The sequence below is a fragment of the Panthera uncia genome (assembly GCF_023721935.1).
Source record: "Panthera uncia isolate 11264 chromosome C1 unlocalized genomic scaffold, Puncia_PCG_1.0 HiC_scaffold_4, whole genome shotgun sequence".
Lineage (NCBI taxonomy): Eukaryota > Metazoa > Chordata > Mammalia > Carnivora > Felidae > Panthera > Panthera uncia.
Window position 1 is genome coordinate 9221222 of NW_026057585.1, and position 20909 is coordinate 9242130.

The 20909-nt window shown below is 39.6% G+C and overlaps 1 protein-coding gene across 5 annotated transcripts in view; it reads right to left on the reverse strand.

Annotated features, from left to right (window-relative positions):
• The window catches only part of HIPK1 (homeodomain interacting protein kinase 1), a 50795-nt gene that overhangs the window by 4371 nt on the left and 25515 nt on the right, over positions 1-20909 (reverse strand). For 4 of the 5 annotated variants that reach the window (XR_007454640.1, XM_049616523.1, XM_049616522.1 and 1 more), the window contains exons 4-15: positions 16720-16839; positions 15828-15914; positions 14949-15133; positions 14469-14631; positions 13337-13562; positions 9111-9232; positions 8059-8193; positions 5287-5429; positions 4706-4888; positions 4014-4220; positions 2224-2465; positions 474-604 (exon numbers count right to left, since the gene is read on the reverse strand). Coding sequence is in view for 4 of the 5 variants with exons in the window: in XM_049616523.1 (XP_049472480.1) it covers positions 474-604; positions 2224-2465; positions 4014-4220; positions 4706-4888; positions 5287-5429; positions 8059-8193; positions 9111-9232; positions 13337-13562; positions 14469-14631; positions 14949-15133; positions 15828-15914; positions 16720-16839 (1944 nt within the window). In the remaining variant the exon portion in view is untranslated. The remainder of the gene's footprint in view (positions 1-473; positions 605-2223; positions 2466-4013; positions 4221-4705; positions 4889-5286; positions 5430-8058; positions 8194-9110; positions 9233-13336; positions 13563-14468; positions 14632-14948; positions 15134-15827; positions 15915-16719; positions 16840-20909) is intronic. The other variant, XM_049616525.1, reaches the window with a different exon arrangement.

Consider the following 20909-nt stretch of genomic DNA (forward strand, 5'->3'; position numbering starts at 1 on the left):
GGGGGGGGGGGGGGGGGGGGGGGGGGGGGGGGGGGGGGAGGAAGCAAATCCCAGACTCAAGCCAACACACAGGACTAGAACCAGTTTTTCAGTCTCTTGCCTCAAGTAATCAGTGTGAGGCTCAGGTTATTTATGACCTGGGAGATAAAGGAAGAGAATTTGGTCTCAAAGCATGTGGTAGTACAGAACTAGGCACGGACTAAAGTATCCGAAGCTTTCTGAATGCTAGACATTTCTCTAAGCTTCCGGGATAGACTGGCAAAATCCAACAGAAAACCTGGAATGTACATCAACACACTTATAGAGGGAATAGAGACACAGCACACGCAGGTATGACGCAGGCCACAGAACACCAAACTGACACAAGAGGGGCTTCATTTGGCTTTATTCAGCAGTCCAGCCAGAAGCAGGGTTCTCCAGAGAGTAACAACAGGGAGGGCCCCAAACAGAAGGCAGCAGCCCCTAGCGCTTACCTGGCTAAGGTTGAGTGGCTGCGCCGCACTGGTCCCCCCGCGTTGAGCTCGATACGCTGTGGGAGTGATACAGCATCCAGATGACTGCCCGCTCACTGAGGCCACTGGCTTGGACTTACTGCTCAGGAGACCTAAAAACGGGTCAGACCTGACTTAGTTATGAGTAGACATCTGCTCGGCAGAGTTGAGTTAAACCTCAGATGGCATCACGTTAATCAGTTCAGGTTTGTACAAAGTCTGCAAGAGTTAAGGTTTGGTGTATATCTTATTTCCTCAATTACATTTACACCAGAGAAACAAAAACTATACAACCCATTTCTTTTCTGTCTTGCTACAAAGCTCCATAAAGGATCTTCGAAAGGCTCACTTTCGTAAATATTATCTAATCTCTTGTAATGTGCAAGGCACTACTGGAAATACAAAAACCAGTAGGACATGGTCCCTACCCACAAGGGGCCTAAAGTCTTATGGAGGAAGGGGTTAAACAAGTATAGACATGACAATCGGAAGCTGAGTAAGATGCTGGTAATACTTAGGACATTTAGGTGTCAAAGGGGCTTTGAAACAAGGCTAGATCTTTTTGGGCACTCACTATCTTCAAATTCTAAGAAACTGCAGGGCAGTTAGCTTTAAGCAAGATCAAGGTCAACCTGTTGCTTCCTTCTGCGGTCCCACCAGGAACACTGGAGCATTTCCTCAAGGATTTGTGGAGTAGCCTATATTCTTTGGACCCAACAGTGTAAAGAGCTCCTAACAATGTTGTTCAGTAGCCTGGCATCAGGAAGTTCTGCCTTGTCTGCAATGGGACAGCTGCCTATTTCTGAACCCTGTTTATGTCTCCGGCAGTAGCATAATTCACAGTAAGTCACCAACTCATGTAAGTGCAGCACAGATGGCTATACTGGCACCAAAAACTGAAGCTCCCCACCTTTGGTGTGAGAGCTGCCCCTGTCTAGAGCTGCCTAGACAAGAACTACACTTCCTGGGCCCCCTGGCCTCTAGGTGGGGCCATGTGATTAGTTTCCACTCTTTCCAGTGCTAAAGAGGTAAAGAAATGTGGGTCCCTCCTCCAAACTCTTTCTCCTTCTCATTGGAGGCTGAGGATTTCTGGGCTCTGATCCTTAACTCACCACAGGCCCATCCAGAAGGAGCACTAGCTCTGGGAAGTCATGTGAGGAAGAAGCGAACTTCTATTATGTCCCCAAGGGAAATGTGGGGCTTGCTGTTACAACCAGCTTTACCTGATAACTGGACCAGAGAGCCTAAGCCCAGCACCTAACTGCAGAAAGGATGGTGGAAATTAGGTTGATAATAAAAACCACAAAAGTATCACTGCTATGACATGGGTAAGAAAAGATCTAAGTACATATCATTTTCTTAAAAGATCTTTTGCAGTCATTTTTAATATTATCAGTTCCTAGTCACACTGGATTGTCAAATTCAAATTACCTGTGGCAAAAGAAAAAAAAAAAAAATTGCCTGCTAATTCTTCTGGCCATACAATGGCTCTGGTCTGCCTTCTCCCACCAACAGTGAGTATATTACTGGGACTACAAAATTCACTTTTATGTTAATCCAAACAAAATAAACATAGTATGATAAACTGATTGCCGAAAACAATTTCACACGACAAGCAACTGATTTCTGAATTAAGTAACTGGTCTCTACTATTGGCATAAGTAGGTCATAGCAACATATTAAGGGTACACACGTCAAAGGAGAATTCAACCGTAGCTGTGAAGATGCTCACCTGAGGCCTGGGTTGCTACTGTGCAGTCACCAAGCTGAGTTTTCAGAGGAGGCACAATGATGGTGCGGGTGCCAGCGCCATCCCCCACAACTCTGCTGGGCCCCTCCACAAGGGGTCCACTATTGCCCCGGAGAGCACTCAGGGTATCAGTGGAATACGGGCTGCTCAAGGAAGAGTCAGAGTCTGGAGAATCATTGACAGTGACATAACTGATGACATTAGACCTTGCCTTCAGGCCAGAGCTGAGGAGAAGAAAATACGTGAAAATTCAACCCGTTTCTGGCAGTGTTTCTTTGATAATCTCCGGTCCTCCCATGATGACAATGATGATGACGACGACTATGACAGTAGAATAATTCTAGCAGCAGCAAACTTCTGAGTGCTTATCATGCATCAGGCACTATGCTTACACTCTACATACTGTCTCACCGAATCCTCACAACACTTCTATGAAGTTGGTACTATCACCCCCGTTTTGCAGATGAGGAACCTGAAGCACAGAGAGATTAAGACACTTGGCCAAGGTCACTCAGTGATGAGCGGTAGAGCCAGGATTCAGAGCTGGGACACAATGATGCCAGCACACGTCTCCTACACCTCTTCCACGGCCCCTTAGCCATTTCCGCTCCTGATTGTCTCCACAGTATTCTTCAGGCACCACTCTTCCCCACAGCATCCTGCTAGGCTGTAAATGGTACCTTAGTATGTCTAGTCAAACTTCTCACCACACTTTTTTTTTTTTAAGTACTTTCACAAACTGAACCCCACCTTCCTAATTTTCCTGATTTTTTTTCAATAGGCTTGGCTCCAGTCAAAGCCATCCTGCTGGGTTATATAATTTTTGCCACTATAAGGCCACTTTTCCTCACTGGAAAGTTTACTTTTCTTCCCCAGATCAGTTCAGAAACCGCTTTCAAAACTTCAAGTCCACTTGCCATTTGTAAATACCATGTGTAAACAGCTCTCTTGAAGTACTTCATTCTAAATTTGCTCTCTCATTTCATTTAAGCTTCATTTATATATAACTTTGTAAAGTCTCATAAGTTACTGTCATGTGTGAATCCTACCTCCTCAGGGAAACACGGGGTTATTCTCTCTTCTCTCCTCTAACACTAAAGGACCAATGAAGAAAGCAACATAGAACAATCAAAGCAGTTAACTATGCGAGCACCAAGAGAGAGGTGCACGTAACAGTTCTTGAACGTATCCACTCTCTCTTGGTTAACTGCCCAGTTAAGAACTTGGATTAAGGTGCTGAGATAAGAGGAAATTATCTGGTACTTATATTCTTCAATTTTCAGACCATACGGCAGAAGGAGAAAAAGAAGGTAGCCCTACTCAAAGTTCCACCTCTTCCAAAGAGGCCTTTGCAGATTAAGAAATTACAAATAACTTCCTATCTACTGATTTGTTTCACTGTTGTTTATATGCTTCTGCTATGGCATCTATCTTCAGACTCTAAAGGTCCTTAAAAGCAGGGGATCATGTCTATGGTATAATGTGCATTCCAAACCAGAGTAGCTGAATATGAAGCAACTTAATATCCACTTTCTAGCCAACATAACTGAAAGACTGACGCTCAGTCTTGGAACATGTCAGCGACATGTCAGTCAACATGATGCTCAGTTATGGAAACTTGAGTGTTCTGACTCATGCGTCCAAGGCCATGCTTCCAAATACCTTTTTTCAGTCCTTCCTTTCAATAGCCCAAACACCTGCCGGGAGCCACGAGTCTAAGACTTAAGGGTAGGAGCCACTGAGCCAGGGAACCATTTACCTATCTTACTTACCTATTGGGCTTATACTTGTTGTCCTCTTCCTCATCAGTGTCACTGCGAATGGTGATGACACTCACAGGAGGGCTGGGAGTATCTGGAATGATGATTGGCTGATGTTGATCTGAGACCGGGACTAGAGAGTTATAAGAAGATGTGGTACGGAGGGGACTGCTCCCAACCAGAGAATAGACTTGAGAAGGCAGAACATCCAGAGAGGACCTGTGGAAAAAGGTCACAAGAAAGACCGCTCAGTTCTTGACCCCCAAAACTATCCATCTTTCCCTAGAACTCTTTCCAGCTTGCTTTTTGATTCCTTTTTTACCTGATCATTAAGCCAATACACTTAACTACAGAAGTTCCAATAACAAATAAACTAACCGCTCTAGTCAGGATTTCCGGGGACTACAACCCTAAAATACAACACACATTTTGGGTATGCCCATGGTTAAATCTCACCCTGTGGAGTGGCCAGAGAAACAGACACATTGGCCTAAAGAAGGCCTGGGTTCAGAGGGGCAGCAGAGAGAGGCTCTGCGTATTCAGGACACGCCTGATACGCGTGTCCAAGCAGAAAGGTTAGCTCCGGCACACATGGCAGCTACCTGCTGCTTCACACCACAAGCATCCGTACCACAGCACTTTAAATGCTGGCGGCATCTCTCCCGTACTGGCGATTTTGACCACCAGCTCTCACACAGACTTACTTAGAAGAGACTGGAGCAGACTGCTTATTCTTCTTTGAAGGGAGGGAACCGGATTGCTGCTGTCTGACAACATGGGCAACACCAACATTCAGGGGCTGAGCAGTGGCCAGCGTCACATGGTTCGTCAGCAAGGACGGCTGCTGCATGATAGTGCTGTACTGACTGCCATGAGAGTGGGCATTCCTGTATCAACAGAAACACACACAGAAGACTGAATGCCTAAAACACTGGGACATGAGGACCAAACAGGCATTAAAAGCAATTAAAACAACCAAACAGAGCTGCATTTTATTTTTAAAATTGGGCACCTGGACTACAAGGCTCTAAGTTTTCACCATATGGTTTCTTATTGCATAAGTCTTTACATCTGAAGTAAATGATTCCTGATCTCGGAACCTACTGTCTTCCTGTATTCAAAGTTTTCCCATTACCCCATCTCCGAGACCGATAAGGTTCTTTTCTTAAAGAATCTGAAACAGAGATACATCTCTCTTTTATCTTCGTCCCAGTCATCACCAAGCACTCCTACCCTAAGGGAACTACACTTGCAAATATCCCAGAGAGGAACACAGGATACTTGCCTCCAGTCTGTGAGCTGCTGGCCACTGCCCATGGCCTCTGGAATCACTGCTGTGGGCTGGACAGAGTTGTGCAGAGCTACCCCAGGCAACTGTTGCCAAGTTGAAGGCAGGAGAATTTGTTGGGTTCCTCCAGGCCAAGCCTGCTGCAAGGAAACACACACAAAAAGATCCAGACTTGACTCATTCTTGGCTTTTTCTTTTGTTTTTTAGATGAAAGAAAAATTCATATCTTTAAAGAAGTTGCTTGTAGATTGTTAACTTGCAGAGATCAAAAAAGAAAAGTCAGAGGGGCTCAAGGTTACAAGTCTTGTGAAAAGGGAAAGAGAACATGTTGCTTTCTCTCAGCCACCTCTGTAACATGACCACCAGGGTATTAAAGAAAAGAGGATCCCTGTGGTTAAGAGTTCCTATTATACTGTAGAGCAAAGGAGTCCGAAAGTTCAGAGGTAAGCTCTGGTTAAACGATGGAGTATCATTTTTGCAACGATTCTAACAATATCCCTAGAAAGAGTTAAGACAGCTCCCTTGAGATTAAAAATAAGAATTTAAAATTTTAAGTGCCAATCAGTTAAGACATGAGGTCAATTCAACCCATAAAACAGAGGGGAGAATTGTGCCTTTTTAAAAGGGTAGAACTTGGAAAATGGAGCCAGATGTGGATGACCAAAGGCCAAAATCCTTTGGCCAACAAGCTTATGCCAGCAAAAGAAGGCTAACTTCATCATATACGGCCACGTGATAAATTAAATAAGGCAGCAATTAAAATATTTATGAAATAGATGCAGAGAGCACCATATTTTGTTCTTAATAGTTACCTAAAATATACTGTTTAAGGTATCATCTGCAGAAACATACTTCAATATAAAAACTAATCACTATAAGAAAATACATCATTTCTAGTTTTTAACAAGCACTTGCCATAGACAGCAACAAATATGTTTTCTGAACTTCTTACAGAAATTCTGGCATTTTCTGAAAAAAAGGGGAACAGATTTGAAAGTTTCCTTTTTAAACTCAAATTCTACAGTACAATCACCTACAATGCTTGGGTACATATGGTTCTTTTCTTGAATTTCAAACTGCAAGGCCATCAACACACTGTTTTAAAAATATTTCTGCAAGTAACAGATCCACTTGTTACAAATACCGGGTCCAAACAAGAAGCCTTCAAAGCAGAGAAACTGCAAACACATCTGCTATCATAAGCAGAATTTAAAACAAAATAAAACATAACAAAAAATAAGAGAAGTATGTTAAGTCACACCATGCGTCTTTCCATAAGCCAACACCTGCACAAGACAAAGCATGTAGTTTAATACAGAGCAAGAAATAACATTCCAACGTGAGGCAGAAATCTGGCGTTCCAAGCGACGAACTGTTTTGACAGAGGAAGAACAAAAATATGCAAAGCTTAGCAAATGACTAGTGCAAACTTAAGAGAAGCAGCAAAGGAGAAGTATCAACTGACATTCTCAAAACTATAGGTGAGCAAGTTAAAACCAGTGGCTTGGATCAATCAAGCTGGAAATATATCTAACTTCCCTGCACTCAGGTTTTATGCTTATGTTATAATTCATGTGGAAGTGGACAAAGACTTTTAAACTAAAAACCAAACAAACTCCAACAACCAAAGTGTGTCTCTGGAAGTGTTTACACTCACACGAATCCTTGAGAAACAACAAAAGAAATGTAAAGCCACTTTGAAAGATGTAGATATCAGTATTCAATAGTATTGATAAGGTTTTCAAAAGCTTTCCTACTTTTCAATTTCAAATAATGAAATGCCGGATGTCCAATAAACAATTCTAACTCCCCCAAATAAACCAAAACACATCCAAAGATCACTCTAAAGTTACAAATCCTGAAATACACCTCCAAGTCCTACTTGTTTTTCCTGTCTCTAAGCCCCATACTACTACATTTGCTGCTGTATTTAATAACTTTTCCCCAGGACTTTTATTAACAAAGGTCTTGTATTTGCATAAAGTTTTTCAGCCATATTTTTGCCTTTGTATAAAGACCTATTTGTAAGGTAATTAATTTCTCCATAAACTCCTAAAAATGAGCTCACCCTTTAATCTCAACCAACAAATGAAATATCTAAAAAGATTCTAAAGGGGATATCTTTACATGGAAAATATAAGCTGCCACACGAATCACAAGTGGCAAAAAGAGTTATCTTCATATGTTCGTATTAGGAAAGTTAACATCAACTGGTAAAGCAATACATTAAGAGCATCTTAAACATTTCTACGTGCACAAAAGTTTTAGAAGCTTAAAATAGCAAATAAAGGAGGCTAACTTGCCAAGGAGTTCAAATTTTGGCCATCCGGATACCTGTAGCCGAGCCAAACTAAAAGCCATTTCCTTCATTCTCAGGGATCAGAGGGTAAAAGGGCAGAAAACAGATAAGTCTTGAAGCTCTTCTGAGGCTACACCAAGAGCTTTTATCACACTAGGCTGGCAAAGAAGAATAAAGGGACCTGGCTCCTTACAGAGCCACACTGATTTTCAGAGTCAAACAGTGCTTCAGGAAATGTTGGGGAGGAAAACAATGAGACATTAAAGATGTAGCAAGAACACAGCCACAAGATGGCACATGCTTCCATGCCCTCTGCAAAGACTAAGTTAAAAAAATTTTTGTTTGAAAAATGAGAAAAACCAGAGGAAAACAGAACAAAAACAAACAGGAAAAAAGAAAAGAAAAGAAAAGAAAGAAAGAAAGAAACCAAAGAAACTCCGTTAGTAACACAATCAAGTGAGGGGAATTACCAGTACAGCGGCAGTCTGTTCAACCAGCGCCGGCCGGCCGGCTGCGCAGCTCAGAGTAAAGGGCACCGCGTACTGCGGTGTGATGGTGGCTACTTGAGGGTGAAGAGTTGCTACCATTAGTGGTGTGCAGCTTCCCTGAAACGTAGATTAGGCAGGTGAGTGAAACAAACACGGAGGCAGGTCATCTGGATTCAGAAGGGTTTCTCACTCCCCCCAAGATATTACCAACAAGTAGGAATTTCGTATCACCTAAAATGCACGTACAAACACAGCTTTCCCCTTCAGCTCTGCACAGCGTCAGCCCACTGGGTCAAATGTCAGTGGCCTAAAGCAATAAAGTACGGGAATCCTTCTTGGGCCAGATTCAGAGGATCAGTTAAAACTCCGTCAACAAAGGCACGTATTAAGAATTCCCCTTCTTCCTCCTCACAAAATAAGGGTTTTGGACCTCCAGATTTCCTGTGTGTCATGGGCCACAAACATTTACACATAGAAAACTGAAAATGTGGTATCTGTTGCTTATATGAATATTTTGTGATTCTCTTGCCCGTCTTAGTTGCATGTTCCATGGCACGTAGAAAGTGTTAATAAGGCTTTCTACAGCCTAGTTAAACACACAGAATGAAGGAATTGTAATACTCGAAGAGGCATCCTGATATGATCCAGCCTCTCCGCCATGATGTAATTCTGAAAGAGTGAGCGAAGGGGACACTAAAGGGAACCAAAGGGGAACGCTTCATATTTAGAATCGAGATGTTGCTATGTATGTACAAAAAATTAACTTCATCCCACAAAATCTGAGGCAATTCACTCAGAACATGATTTCTCAAGGTCTGGGTATTTATCCACATAAATCTAAGGAAGACACCAGCAGAGCTACAATAGTGTTAGGTATGAGTCATCATTCTATTATAGAGGTTTCACCTGAAGTCCACTGAATCATGACCAAGAAAGATCTTACAGTCAAAGCAAATACCATCTTCCAGGACAAAATATCTGATTCTCAGTAGTGCTTCAGCAACATCGAGTATCCAAGCTGCTACGGCTTTTACCTGCGTAAGAACTCCCGACTGTATCTGCAGTGGCTGAGCAGCTGGCGCCTGGGGTACAATCGGCACCGCGTTATCCATCCTCACAGGGAACCCAGAATGCTTTGTTGTTGCTTGTAGTCCAGCTGTAGAAAACACCACCACAGTTAAACTGCTTTGCTGGGTCTGCGGTGTTGTTTGTTTAGGGGCTTTTGTTTGTTTGTTTTTAGCTTTTCTGTTCAAATAATCCATCACCCAGGTCAGCTGTACACACTTAAGACAAAGGAGTTTCATAGAAGTCTAGGGAGTTAAGAAAAGGGAGACTGGTTTGGCTCCCTTCAGGTTAAATTAATGGGAAAATGTTTGATACAAGAACGGATGGTTTAAGGGAACTCTAAAATTTTTTTTTACCCTACAACACTTATAATACTCATCCTATTCCCATTAACAGCATAGGCAAAAGCAAACAAAAAACCTATACTTAAGTTGCATTCACCTTTTAATTCATTGGGGGAGGGAAAAAACTTGGGTTTTTAAAATGTAATTTATTAAAAGCAACAACTTGAATATAATTTTAACTTTTGCTTAATTATGACTCTTAGTTAAGAAAAAATATGAAAAGCTCAAAAATTTATCACCTGAGTTACCCTTTGAAGATGTTTTACCTTACTCCTCAGAAAATATAACCCAGTTAACAAGTTACTTACACATATTATCTTTAACTGGTATGTGGACTGAAGAAATTATAACCCAGGATAAAAAATATTAAAAAGGAGTCATTTTGGTTTACAGAAACACTTTTTTCTACTTATTTTAGAAATCTACTTTTGCTATTGACAGCTTTTTAGTAAGGCTCTTCTGCAACTAACTATGGAGAGGTAAGAAAATTAAGAACTTTTTGCTGCCTTTAAAACAGTGACCATATCTATCTTTTTATTCATTATGCTCTGAGCACAAATGCTGAATAAATCCTTCCTACAAATCAGAATTTCTCATTCAGAGGCAAAGATATTTCTCCTTCTTGTCAAGCGTTGAGAAGAGACACTTCAACTTCCTTTTAAACCTGCCCTATCTGCCTGGGTGGCTCAGTCGGTTAAGTGTCTGACTCTAGCTCTGGTTATGATCTCACAGTTTGTGAGTTCCAGCCCCATGCGGTGTCGGGCTCTGTGCTGACAGCTCAGAGCCTGGAGCCTGCTTCAGAATCCCTGTCTCCCTCTCTCTCTGTTCTTCCCAGCTCATGCTCTGTCTCTCTCTCCTTCAAAAATAAATACAAATTAAAAAAAAAGCTTTTTAAACCTGCCCTACCAAAACCCTCAATGTGGAGAATTTAAGTTTCTATTACCCACTAATGGAAGTTTCTCTAATTCACTAATTCCTGCATTTTTGTTAAGTGGGGACACAAACATTTTCTTTTAATTAGAGATCTTCTTCAGTGACATTTTCTAACCCATCGCTAATTTCTCTCAACATTGTTATGGAGATGCCAAATAAGCATAACTCCTAAACTCTAACACTGTAGGTTTTCAGCAAGTCTTCTAATTTTCTATTTCAGTGACATACAAGTATTTTAGAAGATCTCATTCTGGAAAACACAATCCAGGAATACACAAAGTAAGAGAGACAAGTCAAATCAGAATTAAAACACTCTTAACAATAACTTTTTTTTAAAAGTGCTTCTTACATAAAAATAAAAGGTAATAAATCCAGATATCCACATAAAAAAATCTGCCAGCCATTCTTCATAAGGCTATGCTATCTAATAGGAAAGCTAAGCAACATCAAAATTCTTGTCTAAATTCCCACAACACTACAAGACAACATTATTGTCATAGACCTCCTACAACTGGGCAGGAACAAAGGAGGTAAAATTTAGGAAGAAATGTTCATGATAGAAGTTCACCTAGGAGTCCCAGAATAATGAAGTAAAAGGGGACAAAATTACAGAATAATAGTTACCACTGAGCAAAACGTAGATCTATTTTGGGCAATCAGAATAGTACAGAAAGTAATATTTATAGTACTGACCTACAAATGTAACTAAATAAGTAACAGATTGCTATTGTAATTTAGGCTAAACCACAGCAGTTAAGCTAGTTTAAAACTAGCTTCTTCAGGAAACTACAAGTGGAAACAACCAATTACTAAAAGTAACACTTTTGGAAGGTTCTCCCTGAACCCTGAACTAAGAAATGATTAAAGTTTTGATTTGTTTTGTTTTGTTTTTGATGAATACAACTTGTTAAATAAAAATCCATGGAAAGTATGGGAGGAAGAATAAAACTGTCTAATTGATGAGGGTCTATTTTTCTCTAAGTATAGCATCTTGTAACAGAGCAGATGGTAAAAGAAAAGGAGGCGACCTGGAATATAGGACTGCTGGGCAGAATCCAGCATACGGCTGTGGGTGCAAATCAACTGACAACTCTTAACAGCAGAGTTTAAATACTGAGAGGTGGTACAGAATACTTCAAAATGCATAAGCTACCCCACCACCTGGGTTCAAACCCCAGGTGCATAACCCCACCGCCTGGGTTCAAATTGCAATTCCACCACTAACTAGTTATTAAGTCTTTAGGCAGATGAGAGAATCATGTTCAATTTGCTCGTGTATAATCGGACATGATGACACTGGGTCACTTCCTAGGGTTGTTTGCGAGGATGAATTAAATACATGTAGAAGCAGTCAGAACATTATGTGGCATGTAGTAGTATGTACCAACTATCATCATCCTCATTACCTTAATTTAAAAACCCTTTGATTTGGAAATTTTACAATTTGCTCTACCTAGCTCCTCAGATTATTTAGACTTCCTAAGGAGAAAAAAATTTCCAAAGCTTATACTTACCTAATTACATCAAAAGTAGTTATACCACTTCTCCCCTCCATACCCAGTTTATATTTCATTTTGTTAAAGGAACTAAGAAGTTCTGCCTCATGTCATAAATATCATCTGAGAAGCAGCAGAAGACTTCAAAGTCCCATATCTGAAAACTGTTCCCATGAGATTCACTTTGGAAAAGATGAGGGGGAGGAATGTGGCTAGTTTGCTAAATTCAGTAGAAGAATCACTCAACATATGACAACCCAAAGTATAGAATTTACTACTATGCAGCATACACAGAAAATAATTTGGTAAGTTAGGCTAAATTTGCATTTACGGGTTTTGAATCTGCTCCTCCGCTCTCCCTGTGGTTTCTCCCTGGTTTACATCGCTATCGCTCTCCTGTCCTCCCGGTAATCTCTCAGTCTCCCCTATCCCCTCTTTTCCTTCTGCTTGCTCCGACTCTGTCAGAAACCAAACAAACAAGAGAGTCACAGTCAATAAGGAACTGAAGTAAAAAGATAAAAATGCTTTTATGTAAAGTGCTATAAGAAGCCTGAATCCTGGTTTATTTCCACAGGGTATAAACCTGACTTTCTGACTTTCTGTTGGGAAAATCAAGTGTGTCGTCAGAAAATATCCCTAAAATAATGTGCCCTTTCAAATGGTTCAGCAGATCAATAAACACATTTCCCATATTTCAGGAAAAAAGGAACTGGACAGACTGAATTACAGAACAATGAAAAAAATGAGGAAGGATAGGAATGTGAAAATTTAAATCTTATTGCAACACATGGGGTCAGAGCCTCCCTCTTCAGCTATTCTGTTCCTCTGTTGGTAGGAGTTTGCAGGAACAGTATGATTCATAAGCTGAAGCAGACAATCTTAATGCATTCCCCACACAAGTACTTCAACTTGTAGAATTTTTCAGTTCAGTAAATAATGCTCTTTATTTCTGAATGTAACTCACAAGGTTTCCGCATTCTTAAGCATAATTTTTACATTTTAGAATAAAATTATATTTTATTTGGAAGGCTAATTTTATTTAATAATGGAATGATATAGGAAACAAGATTCAACAGAACTTCTGTTTACAACAAATTTCTTCACGCTTAATATTTTCTGCATATTGAGAGATACATGCTTATACAAGATACAGGACATTGGTAGAAGGTCTCAATGGGCAAGAAATTGATATCAGGGCAGTTCAAATAAGAAAATGTTAACTGAACTCCCGTAATGTGTCAGACAGTACCAAAGTCAGATAAATAATCAATGTAAAAAGGGTAAATACACTTTGTTAATTTCAGTTATCTTCACAGTCAGAGTTTAAACCTGTCAGAAATCAAAACTAAACAACTAGATACCCAGTAAGGAACTGTCTACAGCAAGATCTGTGGGTTTGATATAACCGTTTCCCCCACTTACTTTGAAAAGCAGGTGGACATACTATAAATGTTTGTTGGAACGGATCTGTCTGAGTGCAAATTTGGGTGGTTCCAGGCTGCAAGGAAACACCCTGCTGGGCAACTCCAGGAACTGGCGCTGCAGATGATGGGTACAAAGCCGACTGGTAGTTTAGCAGTGAGACATCCGAATTAGCCAGAGAAAGAGTAGCAGCTGCTGCAGTAGAACTGGAAGCTAAAACACTGGCCTGAAAACAAAAGGATTGCAGTTGTATACTGGTATAAAATGGAAATAACAATATTTTTACACGTGCAGAATCTGCTCAGAAAAACTTAAAACAAAGTTTTAAATGTAATATTAACTGTCTTTGAAATAACCCTCTGCTCAAGAAAATTTCCCAATCTCTAAATTTAAGGCATATTGTAAGGTTGAAGAAGAAAACAAAGATTTAAAAAATGGTCCTGTACCAACTGAGGTTGTATAAACCCTTATCTCTTCTTTCTGTGCAAAAAGTTGCTGGATGTGAGATACCACCAAATCTCATTTTAAAAGTAGATCTAGCTAAGAAATTAGGAAGCTTACGCCTTCAATAACAAACAAATGTAAATATCACCGTTTGGCAAACGAATGGAAAACCACTCTTAAAGTTAATTATTGGAAACACCAAACTGAACTCCTACAAACAGTGAGTAGATTGGTGATTGCTAGGAACAGGGTGGCAGGTGGAGAGAAAATGGGTGAAAGGTCAAAGGGTACAAAACATGCAATTACAAGATGAATACGTTCTGAGGATCTAATGTACAGCATCAAAAAAAATTATTGGAAACACCCTTCAATACATGTAACGAGACATATAAAACCTTTCCAACAGAGAGAAAGAGTGTCATCTGGCTAAAGTCAGTACAACTAACTAGGGTCCATTTATGGGACAACCTGAGACTATGAGGGCCTGGATTAGGCCTGTGTATCTAATTTTTGGCAACGCATGACTGGTAGGTATTATCAGTCTACCCTGTCTTCCATCACTTTTGCCAAGTAGAAATTCGTAAGAAGCAACAAGATCACCAAAGCAAAGATTGGTTTATCTCAACCTGTACTCTTACTAGTTTCTACCCTTCTTAGGTTTGAGTTTCCAAAATCATTTATTAAGTACCTGATTGTGCACTGTGTTAAGCTGGTTGCTGAAGCTCATGGTTAGATTTGTGCTTGTATTTGGGGCAACGTGTGTAGTGAAGGGACTCTTGATCTGACTCACTGTATCATACATGTGAACCCTCCGCTTGCAGATCTCCATGTTCTGAAAACAAGACTTAACACTGAAAAAGAGATTAAAGATTCAGTAAAATGAATGCTGAGATTTAAACAGATAACAAACAACTCAAGATGAATGTGGATCAACATTTTTACCCAAGTATATTTAAATAAAATGAATCAAGACTTTTTATAACCATAAAGAGAAAAAACCATACATCTTATTTTTAATCTCATGATTTTTCAGTGAGAAAGGAAAGCATCAGTGAGCCAAACATGCAAGCACCAGGAGTGCCACTCACATGTGACCACTCCATTTAAGCTGTAAGATGGTAACTCAACACAGAACCACATCAGGGCAAGTACCCCAGACCATACTCACTGATTGCTATGTGGAAAATCCAGAAGGTGAGTCATTGTCACAAACTGATGGTTAAGAGTTTTCAGAGGAGTAATCCTCTTATCTGCATCAATTGTTAGCATTTTTTTTAGCAGATCAATGTATTCTCTTCGATCCGCCTTCTCTGCCAACATGTCTGTTCCCTCTAGGTCTGTGGACATATTCACCTTCGAAGGAAAATTTAGAAACATTATACTTCATCACTTAATCTTGAATGCCGACACTAAACATCTGCATGACAGATTAGATAGACAGATACAGATCTAGGAGAAAAACCTGAGGAAATCCTTTTTATTATAGTATAATCATTTTCACAAGTGGAAGCTCTTCTTATGCTGTCTAATTAAAATCTTCAATTTGGTAGCGTTTGAGTTTGTTGGTAGAATAAAGCTGAATGAAGTCTTTTCATTCAAAATTTGGACAAGTTAACAAAAGCGATTATTATTACTTAAATATATAAGTTTCTATTGTTGAAAAAATTAAATAACACAATAAGTATAAAGTGTTTAAACAGAATTTGGAACATAATAAGCACTCAACAAATGTTAGCTCTTATGTAAGTATGTATTTAACAGAGAAAATAGGAAAGAAACCTTCAGAAATGGTATTTCAAAATACTGACAGGCAACAAGACCAGTTAAAGCAAAAGCAAAGGAGAAATAATTTTAAAAGTGTCCTTGGTTAAAATTCAATGTTCTTTTAATACATGGCAGAATATTAATGAACTTTTTTCTCTAAAAAATGAAAATATACTAGAAGATAACAGACTGAATCTATCTTTAATATAATTAATCAACAGAAGTGTGTCTCTGATTAAAGACATACATAAATGTCTGGCTTCCTGAAATTTTCTATACTCACCTGAGCCATGTCATCTAAACAATTAAAAATGTACTTTCGAGCTTCTTTTGATTTGATTCCAGTCTCCAATTCATGTTCTTCCGGTGTCTATAAAACAGATTTTTTTCAATTCCATCCATATACTACTCTCACATTTTGTTCTAAATTAAAACCAGAATACAAAGAGACAAGTATCTATCGTCACCCTGCCAACCAGAGATGGCAAACATGGAAGTAATTTACAACCAGAAAATCTTCTTGTGGACAGATGGCACCTGGATCTTACCCCTTCAACAGTGCTAAATTAAATGTGGAAACAATGACGCAGCACTGCTCCTGAGGGGTGTCATAGAAGAAGGCACATTATCATTTTTCCCTTAAAGCTACGTTCAAATGAAATTATTTCAAATGCTAACTATTTAACAGGCTCAGAGGGAGACTCACAGGGTTACGCAAATTACTCAAGAGATCTCTCAAGTTAAAGGAATAGGTTCAGAAGTAAAAAACAGGTATTTGGATCAAGAAAATATGTAAGGCCTTAATGTAGGGAGTTAGAAAATTATGTTTTCTCACATCCATTGAGAATTCTCTAAAAAACAGTCATTGCTAAGTTACTCTAGTTCTTCCTGTGACTCAACAGGAAGCACTATTCTCTAATACTCCCTTCTCAGCTGCTGGTTCACATTTGCAAAATAACCTTAGACAAGTGAACAGGCGTCCAGTTTATTTTTTAACTAAGGATCGGATCAAATGTGTACAGTGAAATAATTTTTTCCAAGTACTTCCTCCTGTAAACATACATTCCCATCACGACCACCACCACCCCGTTTCCCTCCTCCACCTCAAGAATTTAATAACTAAAAAGTTGGGAGTAAGGAGTACAGGAATGAGTACTATAGTAGAGGAGACAGACCTTCAGCCTCCACAGCGGATACCCCAAATTTGGATCTCTGTTGAAAAACCTGGTTGTTTTTGTCCCAGCACTGAGAAGATATTCAGCGGGCAGGCCTTGTGTTTGTGAAATGTAACGAATCTGAAACATCGAAATCATTAAAACACTGATTTGGAGTGGAAAGGGGAAATATTAAAAACTTTTACACAAAGACATTACTGCTCTAGCCAAGTCAATACAAATGAAATTCATCTGTAAATACATAAATATGCTAACCTACTCACAGGTTAATTCCCAAATATTTATTCAGTTATTGCCATGTTACTATATGTCATTTACCAGGAAAATTCCATTTTGAAAATTTTGTTTGTAACCATTTTTGCTTTTTTTTTTTTTTTAAGTTTACTTATTTATTTTGAGAGAGACAGAGACAGCACGAGTGGGGGAGGGGCAGAGAGTGAGGGAGAGAGAATCCCAAGCAGGCTCTGTGCTGCCAGCGCAGAGCCCGACGTGGGGCTCGAACCCACGAAACTGTGAGATCATGACCTGAGTCAAAACCAAGAGTCAGATGCTTAACTGAGCCACCCAGGTGCCCCACCATTTTTGCTTTCTTGTTGACTTCTGATACAAAGTTCAGAAAACATCAGGAGATTTCTAGGACAGAAGAGAATAATTTTCAACAAACTATTCAATGGATCACCCACCAGGAGTTTTTTTTTTGTTTTCTTTGTTGATACATTATCAAATTTAAAAGATTTGGAAAACATTGTTATAAATGTCTTTCTTGGCTACTCTAGCTCCTGTCAATTGTCCCTATTCTAAACTGCCATAGAACTTCTCTCTCACACCATAAACTTAGATACTTCATTTAGCTTCTCTATCCCTACATCACTAGAGGGCAGGCACTGTGGTCACTCAATCAACATTTACTGAACACCTACTATGAACAAGGCTGGCAGTTCTCAAAGTCTTGTCTGGAGACCCCTGAGGGTCCCTAAGATCCTTTCAGGGAGTCCATGAAGCAAAAACTATTTTTAAAATAATACTAAGAAGTTATCTGTCTTTCATTCCCTTCTTACGGGTATAGAGATTTCTAGAAGGATGTGTCATTGCTCCAATGGTTAATGAAACGTGCTTGTATGTACTTATGTTTTTAAAATTTCCCAGTTTTATTGTTCATATTTGTTTGCTTGCACGATTGTCATGACTCAAGAAAGCAACAGAAGAGATGATTTGCTTTTCTCTTCACTACTGAGAGTGTTACAACAGGCAATTTTTTTTTTTTTTTTACCAACTCTTCCATATTTGAATGGCTATACTTAAGATTAAATTAGAAACGTGTAAGCAAGGAAATAAATCTTACTTCCCACCACTCCTTCTAAAAATCTTCAGTTTTAATTTCTACTGTACTATATACTAGTAGATATAAACTACACAGAGCTCTTGGAGATCCTCGCCAATTTTTTAACAGTGTAAAGCACAGGTCAGCAAACTATGGCCTATATGCCAAATCTGGCCTACCTATCAGAAAACAGCAGGATACTACTCTTTTTTTTTTTTTAATTTTTTTTTAACGTTTATTTATTTTTGGGACAGAGAGAGACAGAGCATGAACGGGGGAGGGGCAGAGAGAGAGGGAGACACAGAATCGGAAGCAGGCTCCAGGCTCTGAGCCATCAGCCCAGAGCCCGACGCGAGGCTCGAACCCACGGACCGTGAGATCATGACCTGAGCCGAAGTCGGACGCCCAACCGACTGAGCCACCCAGGCGCCCCTACTCTTAAATCTGTGGGAACTATGTAATGGGAAGCTAATACAGCATTAGCAAAACAGGAAAAAAAAAACTTTTTAATGTAGATAAGAACATTTAAAAAAATTTTTTAATGTTTATTTATTCTTGAGAGACAGAGTGCGAGCAGGGGAGGGGCAAAGAGAGAGGGAGACACAGAATCTGAAGCAGGCTCCAGGCTCTAAGCCATCAGCACAGAGCCTGACACTGGGCTTGAACTCATGGACCGTGAGATCGTGACCTGAGCTGAAGTCAGACGCTTAACTGACTGAGCCACTCAGGTGCCCCAAAGACATTTTATTTATTTATTTTTTTTTTATTTTTTTTTCAATGTTTTTTATTTTTATTTTTGGGACAGAGAGAGACAGAGCATGAACGGGGGAGGGGCAGAGAGAGAGGGAGACACAGAATCCGAAACAGGCTCCAGGCTCTGAGCCATCAGCCCAGAGCCTGACGCGGGGCTCGAACTCACGGACCGCGAGATTGTGACCTGGCTGAAGTCGGACGCTTAACCGACTGCGCCACCCAGGCGCCCCTCCCAAAGACATTTTAAATGTGAACTTCTTTTGCATACAAAAAGGATGAAAAAATTTTTTAAATCCAGGATAAAATCTATGCAATAAAATACTACACAGACATTTAAAACGAACAAAGAAGTATAGTTATTGACCTGTAAAGATATTTCACAATGTAAGTAGAAAAAGCAGATTACAAATGAAATAATCTCACTTTTTAACAAAATTATTACATTTCACTGATTCTAAGAGGCATATTTTTTTACACTAACATCTCTGAAATCAAGATATATCTTACAACTGATAATTATCATGGTTTAATTGGCAGCATTCTTTCGTAGAGGTACAGAAAAATGTGTATATATATCAATCAACAGTGTCTTAGATATGACCAGATATGCTCCTCTATATCCATAAGTTTATTATGTAGAATAGAATTATATATAGCACATATATTCATTCATTCTTTTAGTAAGTACTTATTGAGCCAGGCATTGGTGATTTTAAAAACAGACACGGTTCCTGCTCTCATAGACCTTGCAGTCAAGTGAGGGAGACAGACACTGAATATTCAAACTTTCAGTTGAATTGGCATTCTGAAAAAAAAGAAATAGACTTGTATAAAAATACATCACAAAGGAACCTGAGTTAGATGGAGGACTGGTGAGGAAAAGCTCCTTGAGAAAGTAACACTTGAGCTAATAAATGAGTAGACACTGACTAGATGAAATGAATGGGTGGCACAGAAATTCCAGACTATGAGAACAGTATGTACATGGGCCTGTGCTAGAAAAAAGCATATTCTTAACCAGTACTGAAATGGTGCCACTGGTGCTAGAGCACGAAAAGCAAGTAGAAATGGTGTAAGATCAATCTAGAGAAGGAGAGAGAAAGGGGAAAGACAACCCATGTAGGGGTTCAGAGGCCATATGAAGGATTCAGCCCTTTATTCTAAAAGTATAAAAACCCACTGAAGAGCAGGGAGGTAGCATGATCAAATGTGTTTTGTAAAAATCATTTTGTAAAAAAACTGGAGAGAGGTCAGAATAAAGGGAGATTGTCTAGTAACCCAGGCAAGTTAACAAGACAGCCTAGAGTAGGGTAGTAGCAATGGGAGGAGGGATCTCAATCATATTATATAATTATATATTTATTTATATATTATACATTTATGTATTTATTATATATACAAAAACATTAAAAATCTTTTTAATGTTTATTTACTTTTGAGAGAGAGACTGAGCATGAGAGAGTAAGGAGCAGAGAGAGAGGCACACACAGAATCCGAAGCAGACCCCAGGCTCTGAGCTGTTAGCAGAGCCCAACGCTGGCCTCGAACTCATGGATTGCAAGATCATGACCTGAGCCAAAGTTGGACGCTTAAGTGACTGAGTCACCCAGGTGCCCCTGAAAGTATTATATAATTGTTTACTTAATATCTCTCATCATCAAATTATAGCTTCCATGAGGACAAGGACAATGTTTTATGCAGCATTGTATCCCCAGTGTCCAAAGTAGGTAATCCATAAATACATGATGAAAATCAACAAATTATACATTTAAACACAAAATATGCCAAATCCTAATAGTGTTACCTCTAAAGGGTGGAACTACTAGAGACTGAAAGTTTTATCTCCTGGCCTACCGCATCTTTTCTAATTTTTCTATAGTAATGCACTTAAACAATAAAAATAGTTTAAAATATTAATATTACAGAGGAGCCTGGGTGGCTCAGTCGGTTAAGCATCTGACCTCGGCTCAGGTCATAATCTCATGGTCTGTGGGTTCAAGCCTGGCATCAGGCTTTGTGCTCACAGCTCAGAACCTGAGGTCTGTTTCGGATTCTGTGTCTCCCTCTCTCTCTGCCCCTCCCCTGCTCACACTCTGTCTCTCTCTCTCTCTCAAAA